The 8101-nt window shown below is 51.4% G+C and overlaps 1 protein-coding gene across 3 annotated transcripts in view; it reads right to left on the reverse strand.

Annotated features, from left to right (window-relative positions):
* Nucleotides 1–5100, reverse strand: part of RNF123 (ring finger protein 123) — a 47822-nt gene extending 42722 nt beyond the window's left edge. Inside the window, exons 1-3 of one of the 3 annotated variants that reach the window (XM_038149232.1) lie at nucleotides 4983–5100; nucleotides 2601–2794; nucleotides 1494–1578 (exon numbers count right to left, since the gene is read on the reverse strand). In XM_038149232.1, the coding sequence (XP_038005160.1) occupies nucleotides 1494–1578; nucleotides 2601–2682 (167 nt within the window). In that variant the 5' untranslated portion in view covers nucleotides 2683–2794; nucleotides 4983–5100. The other 2 variants (XM_038149234.1, XM_038149233.1) reach the window with 2 other exon arrangements.
* Between the last annotated feature and the right edge of the window lie 3001 nt (nucleotides 5101–8101).

The following is an 8101-nucleotide window of genomic DNA, read 5'->3' on the forward strand; positions in this document are numbered from 1 at the left end:
AAATTCTCTCACGCATCCCCTTCGGACCACTGTTCTAGAGAACTTACTGCCCTTCCTTGGTTCTCTCCTTCCAAGGATAGTTTACTTAGCTGATCCTTGCACAAGAGCCTCCTTTTACTGTGAGAACCACTAGTTGTTCCTATCCCTGCTTCCCACTTCCAAAGCCATCTGGGAAACAACTTTTCACTTCTCCAGGACTAGGGATTTCCCTCTCACCCTAATGGTGAGAGGCATTGTGAAAGCCTGATGGATGTGAAGATGCACAGAAATGAAATCAAAGAATCAGCTTTGGTTGGCATGAGAAGGGTGGCTTCACAAAGCTGCTTAATCAGCACTGGCATGAAGGAGTTGTGGAAGGAGAGTGGAAGAGCATGAGACAGGCAGAGAGATGTCTGCAGTGAGCTCCCCTATAAAGAATTCAGGCCTTTGAAGGCAAGATGTCATACCATAAAAGTTGCTCTCTTATGGCAAATGTTATTTCCAAGACCTCTTTGATTGCTACTGGGCTTCCCACCAAGTAGCCATGTCCAGGGAAAAAGGGTGGAAGGCAGGAAAAAAGAGAGACCGGTCCAACAAACTATCAATCCTGTGCAGTCAAGTCATTAATCACCAGACAAAGAAATCAGAAATATTGAAAACCAAAATGCTCAGGCAGATGGAGTGTTCCAAGGCTTTCTGGCAGGAGAGCTGGTGGTAAAGTAACATGACCCACTTTGCCTCCCCCGCGCCATCACCCAGGCTCACCAAGAGCCAGAGGGCCAAGAACTATTTATAGCAGCTCTGAGCTCACGTTGGAGCTGGCAGTCCTAAGTATAGCCCGTGGAATGTGACCCCAGCCATGCTGCAACACTGCCAACCAGCAGGAGCCACAGGCCTGCCTCACTCTGCCACACTCCTACCTGCCCTGAACCTGTCTGACTTGCCTCTGGCAAAAGAGATGCAAGAGGAATTCTTTTCATCCAACACTACAAGTTTCTGGGATGAAAGGTGAAGGACAACCAAAAGTAAATAGGAAAAAAGCAGTCACTAAACAGGAATTTTGTGTTTCTCTTCCTTTGGTGACTCCTAATAAAACCAGTACCAGCAGTTCCACGGCCTGGAAAATGTATGGTATTGCATGGATCAGTCACAGTCTTGCCTTTAGGTTACAGGGCACTATTTTAATTCCTGCACCTGACACATGTGCATTTTGCACTTCCTTACAAGCAAAGGGGGAACAGGAACAATCTGGTGAATGCCTACTTATTTCAAAAATATTGCCTAGTATGATGGTGGTATATAGGATTTTTCATGCAAAAAAGAATCCTTCCTCACAAGCCCTGAAGTTTGAAAAAGCCATTAAAAGAGCAGACCTCAGAGTTGTTTCTGTAACACGGAGCTGCTGCGTTCTTAACAAAGATCACTGTGTGGCACTAAAAGATCTTTCCTTTCACACAGTGCTGTTTATGTGGAGGTGGCATCGCTTGCCACCTGGGCAGTGAGAAGTCTGATACCTGTAAGCAGCTGCAGGCTGGTTCCCATCAGCACTGGTAAAGACTCGATGCAGATAATCATTCAGCAGCCTGCTGTTCACAATCCCTTGGGAGAAACAGAAAGGAAACAAGCTTAGAGAGTCTGGGGTAAACTCAAACATGAATTTCATGTACAAGCAAGAAACTGGTAACTATGGGTAAATTATGTTCATGTTGGCTGATCAACACAATGGAAAATGCAGCTTCAAGCAGTCGTTCATCACCTTACTGATCTCACTAGCAGAACCAGAGTCCAGCATTATTGGGTGCATCTCCCCAAAAAAGACTCTTTCCAGTTTGAGCTGCTCTGCCATGGCAACTGGGAGCCTATAAATCACTCCACACAGGTGGAAGTGCATCCTCAGGAATCCTGCTGTGCTAAAGTAACTCCAAAAGCTGAAAGTAGGAATCTAATTTCATTTAAAAAAACCCCAAAACTTAACACTACTGCAATTCCTGATGTCCTATTCATATCCAGGACATCTCTTAACCACATAAAAGATGCTGAGATGGAAAGGCTGCAGGAGCAGCTCACCTCATGTAACCCAGAATCCTCTTTAATGATCTGTGCCTCACCTTCACTAAACAACCCTTAGTGTCACACTGATGCAGCATTCCTTGTTTCTGAGTGCAACAGTGCCCTCAAATGCCAGATTTGTGGTCTCATAAGCACACTTGTGTGGGATTGGTGATGCCAAGGAAAAAAAACAGACTGCCTGGCAGGTAGCAGATTTCCCAGAAAAGGATTCATTTGAGAATTTGACCCAAATTGACTCAAGCTCTTCATCCTGGAAGGGGAACTCCCTAAATCAGATGGCAGGCACGCAACAAAACATTCTCCAGCCCTATGAGGCATGGCTGTGCGCTGAAGAAAAAGCTCTGTGACCAGAGTTTCTGGAGTCATTAGTACTGCAGGAATCTCCCATCCAAAATCTCATCTCACTTTGAGGATTTACTCGGTTTCAGCCCCTCTACACCTCACACTACCAAGGTAACTGCACCTGGAAGGCAGCTGATCTCAAGCAAGGCAGGGGATGCTCCCTGGATCCACAGTGCTCCTGTTTTCACAAGGCATGTACAGGACCCTACCTGTGACCTTGGACTTCTCTGGCTCAGTGCTCAGCCTGTAATTCTTCCTTGAGAAAGCAGTCCCAGCACCTCTCGACGTCATTCTTCACAGGCACCACTTCCAGAGCAGACATAAGATGGACAGACTCCTAGAACAAAACCTTCTGGGGAGGATGGCGCCTTTAGACTTCTCCCTTTCTTGGAGGTTGGTTTACCTGAATTAAACAACAGGGATAAGCCAAAAAATAGCCACAGTCTTGCATGTCCTAATGACATTACACAAGAGCCCCAAACCAACTAACTGCTGACCCTGCTCTCAGTCCCATTGCTGTCCAACAGCTCAAAACCTTCCCAAAGCAGACGAACCTTTAAGCCACACTCCAGACACAAACCACACTCCAAACAAAGGCACAGGCACAACCAAGCCAGAAACACAGGCAACCTTCACACCAAGCCGGGGCCAGAAGCACTGGACCAGCACAGGGCCACAGCCACCACCACTGCCAAATGCTGCTGAGACTGGGAATCACGCTGCACTGCTGCTTGTGTCCTGACAAACACTTCTGCCTTTCTCTCCTGCTCTGTATTCTTTAGGACAGCAACATGAGCCTGGTTAATCTTCTGTTTAGCAGGTGTTTAGATTATTCCACTACCCAAAACAAAGAGAGAGGAAAAAGGAATGAGACAAATGCAGAGGGAGTGGACTACAACAGAATAGCACTGACTACAAAGTGAAAGACCCAGCTGTCAGAGTCACGGGCACAAAAGCAGACACAGGTAATATACAATAGTGTTTACAAGTGAAAATCTACCATGACACTACAGATTCAGGAACCTTCTAGAATCACTAGAATGCTATCAGAGCTGACATGTGCCAGGACAAAAAGAATACATTCAAGTGGCTAGTCCCATCCAGCTTCCAAATGTTAGGCTATACCCTTCTCCTGCTTCCAACTGCCCCAATAGCCAACCCTCACTGCAGGACTTTCCCTGGACATCCATCCGTCAAAGCATTCTATGACACACAGAGCAACAGCAAGATGCAACAGGAGCAAAGGCTGCAGGAATTAAATGCATGTTGGCAATCTCATGCAGAGCAGAAACTAAGATGAACCATGAAAATTAGTGATTCCAGAAAAGGAGTGCCAAGTGACACAAGTGCCACGGCAACACAAAATCACATGAACTTCGGCTAGACTTGGGAAAGGGTTTCCTAAAACCCCTTTCCTCAGGACCACCCCAGCAGTCAGCAGTGGAGCAACACTTCCTGGCCTCCGTCCTGCAGCACTGCTGAGCAAAAGAGTTGGAACAAAGCAAAAACCAGTCTGGATCAAAGGCCCTGAATGATGCGTCAGGAACTCAAAACAAGAGTCAAAACAATAATGAGAAACTCATCTTTTACTACCAAAGCAGAGCAGACAGCACAATGTGTACTCTCCACATGTACTCCACACATGACATGATTTCACCTCTGTCAGAACAAGTTCAAAACACCCGAGGGCAGTCAGGAGTGCCCATGGCTCTCCTTAAGGCAGCCACTCTGGTAACCAGCGCTGCTGAAATCGCCTGAATGCCCAAGGCAGAGCATGCAGCACCGCCACACTGGCACCATGAGATGCAGTGCTGGCACTGCTGCAGTGCCAGGCTGTTTGCTCAGCTGGAGCAGATGTTGCTTTCAACAGGTCTGAGAAAGGGCAGAGCAGGAGGACAAATATCTGCCCCATGAGCGATGCACAGAAGCAAAGACGCCCTGCTCTGAGCCTGGCCCCGGGCTGAACTCCCTTCTCTCGGCAAAAGCGAGCAGCTTCCAGCAGCAGGGCAGAACACACAACACAGGAGCAGCCAGAGCTGAAGAGGAGGCGGCTGGAGGCAGGCGAGGAGGCCGAGAAGCCAGGCCGGCCAACACAACTTTGTCCGGCAGCTGCCGGCCGAGCCCTGAGACTCGCAGCAGGCAAAGGGAAACTGCAGAGCCCGACACGGATCACAAAACTGCCCTGCCCTCAGCCCAGGCGTGGGTCCCCGTGGCACCCCAACCTGCCGGCACCCCCAGCCCACAGCCACCGGGCAGCACTGCCGAGCTCCCACCCAGGAACCTGCCCCAAAGCCGGACTCACCCCGCAGCCCAGCGGCGCCCCATAACCAGAAACAGCCCCAAACCGGGCGGCACTCCCTGCAGCCACGGACACCCCCAAACCCGGAAGGACTCTCCATGCCCACAAACACCCCAAAGCCGAGAACCCCCTACACCTGCCTACAACCCGTGAGGCGCGGCAGCCACCCCCCGATCGGGCGCCTCCCGCATAGCCGGACGACAGTCCCCGAGCTGGCCGGGCCCCGAGCGCCCCGCGGCCCCGGGGGAGCCCCCGCGCTGCCGGGACCGGGCCCCGCGGCCGCCGCACTCACCGCCGGCCCGGCCGCGCCGCCGCCGCCGCCGCTACGGCGACCCGCGAGGGCCATGGCGGGCGGGCGGGACGCGTTGCCGGGAGACGGGCGGGACTCTCCGCGCTCGGGCAGGGCCGGGCCGCGGTGCCCTGCCCCGGGGAAGGACCGGCGGCAGAGACCCTCCCGGTGCTTGTGTGAACTTCTCTGGAGGAAGCCGAGCAGGGTCGGCGCCGCCGAGACGCGAAGCTCTCGGCCGTGGAGGTGGGCAAGCGGGCCAGCCCGCACGAGGGAGGCCAGGCAGGTGCTGCCGACACCCAGGGAGACAGCGACCCTCTGGGCAGACCCCGCAGGCTGCCCTTGGAGAGAGAGGAGCAGGAGGAAGCCCACACATGATCTCAGTGCGCTCTATTGTGCCTGTGGAGTGGGATCAGTGTACTGGGGGACCGTCCACAGCAGGTCCTGTGGCGGTGTCCAGGCTGGCTGTGGGGATTCTGAGTCCAGCGTTGCAAACGGGAGCTGTCTTGGATCCACAAGGGCCCAGGGAGCAGGGACTGGAGCATCTGACACTTTCAAGATAGAAACATAGATTCACAAAATGATTTGGGCCGTAAGGAACCTGAAAATTAATCTAATTCCACCTCCCTGCCATGGGCAGGGACACCTCCCACGAGACCAGGTTGCTCCAAACCACATCCAGCCTGGCCTTGAACACTTCCAGGGATGGAGCAGTCACAGCTTCTCTGGGCAACTTGTGCCAGGGCCTCACCACCCCCACAGCTCACTGGCACTCAGCTCCAGGAGCCCCAGCACCACCAGCCTGCTACCATCAGGGTTCTCTTTTGTCTGCCCCAGATCCAGAAGATGCCAGACACTCCAGCACCCCTGGGCCGTGTGGATCCAAGACTGCTCCAGGCAGCAGCGTTGGGTCCAGAATCCCCACAGGCAGCCCAGATGCTGCTGCAGGACCTGCCATGCACCATGCCCCAGTTCTGGCCCTGACCCCACTTCACCAGTGCAATAAAGTGCACTGGGAGGCTCTCTCAGGCCTGACAAAAGTATCTGCCCACAGGACCATTACACTGGGCCACTGGGAACAAAATGCTGTATGTCCTGAAGTTTGACCTTGTGCGGCTTCTCCTTGCTAATAAACACAGGCCTCTCACTGGAGACTTATTGAAAAGTAAAGGTTTCTGCCTGAGAAACTATTACTTTGCAGTCTTTCACTCTCCTTAGGTATGGGGAAATCACAACACCACACAATTCAGTCACTCTTTCCATCTTAACACCAGATCCTGGGGCACAGTGGAGATTTAGACTTGCTGAACAATTCAGTTCTGGAAAGCAACAGAATTTCTCCACTTCTGTCAATGTTTACTTGTGTGCAAATATGACAACAATCTACTTGATGCAGTTCTTGTGCTCACATACAACCTTCAGGTCAGGTACGGAAACAATCCAAAATTCACACATGCATTTGGTTATAGCATTGGTGGAGCTTAAGAAATAGCCTTTTCCTATAAACCACCTTGGGAAAGCTCTTGAACTTGGCAGATCTTCCTCCTAGTCACAAGTCTGGACCTACCCAAGACTTTGGCATACACTGCACCTGTTACCTAAGACATGGTCAAGAAACTGTCCTGGCTCTTCAACTGGATCCAAACAGACTGAAGAATTAACCTGAAATAAACAAGGGAGTCTGTGTGGAAGAGGCCTGTGCCAGCCTCTGGATTGCTGACCATTTATGTCTGCCAGTGCTCCCAAGTCATCTCCTAACACACCTGAGCTTCCTCTCCTGTGAGTGAGAGATTCTGCAATATGCTAGGGAGCAGGTAGGGTAGGGGAGACTGAAGCCTCTCCCTGAGACACCTCCTGGAAGTCCTGTGAGGAAAAAAGGCAACCAGAGGGAAGTATAGAGCAGAGGCCATTTACTCTCAGCAACTTACTGAGAAGGGGGCTGCTTCGCTGATCCTGGTGTTCTTTAGCAACAGTGCTGTAGCACAGGTTTTGATCCAGAGGCAGGAGCAGTCCCTAGGGGAAGGCAGACCAGGCTATGGGCTCAGGTGGAGTGCCCAGGCAGCCGGAACGTTTCCTCAGCCAGCATCAGAGTCCAGTAGGGAACCTGCCTGGTCAACCACCTGACAATGGCTCAGGTACAACCAGAATAGAGAAAAGGAATGCGAAATCCAGCCTTGAAGAATTCAGGTCTGAAATGCAATTCAGGATCAGGATAGAAACCTGAACTTCCTAGAAGTCCTACAATACTAGGTGTGTGACACTGCTGGGAGTGACTGTTTCCTTCAGCTCCTGCCTTCAGAGTGTTCCCAGAGATCCTCTTTTACCAACTGTTGCCTTCTGCTATAAGGCAAGGCGACCTGGTTTCAAGGAGCAGCACGGCGACCCAAACTCATCATGGGTCACTCGGGCTAAAGACGCACGCTGACACTAATGTGGTGGATGGTCAAAAGGCCTTTATTGTCTCATCTCGTGGGGTTAAATAGTCTAGGGGGCTTCACTACGTCAGAGGGGGTCTGCAGTACCATCTATGGTTAGTAAGGAGTGGAAAGTTACTAGAGTTAGGGGGGTTACATTCCTAGGGTGATCGCTTATCTCAGGGGATTAAGGGGAAAAGGAATCCTGCTGCTTTCCGTCAGGTCACATCGCGTGATCTTCCGTTTGCCTGTCCCTATCTACCACATCCAACCACCTTCCAAGCCAAACTCTGATGCTTGGGATTTTCTCACCAGCCTTTCTGTATTTTGCTTGGCCTTCCAAGGCTAGGGCGTGACATAGTTCCATTAGCTAGATGCTGACAGAAATGATTCATTTAAGGAACAAGCACTCTGGCAAGCTTGGATGTGGCACTTGCTGCCATGGTCTTGTTATAAACGGGAACACACTCCCGGAGCTAAAGTGATTTCAGCTTTTATTGCAAGGCCTAAAGCTTGGAGGGTCGAGCAGGAGCGTTCCCAAGCGAGGATGCTGCAGAGCCGGCGCTGGATCTTCTTTTCTTGTGCAGAGATGTTCCCGATGTTCCAGGTGGAGCAGCACACGATCCCACTGGCTCGGATGCCCCCTTTTTATACTGTTTTGTTCCTTTGGATTGGTTTCTGTTTGGATCCTTCATTTGCATGAAGGTTTAA

This window comes from Motacilla alba, chromosome 12 (assembly GCF_015832195.1).
Source record: "Motacilla alba alba isolate MOTALB_02 chromosome 12, Motacilla_alba_V1.0_pri, whole genome shotgun sequence".
Classification (NCBI taxonomy): Eukaryota; Metazoa; Chordata; class Aves; order Passeriformes; family Motacillidae; genus Motacilla; species Motacilla alba.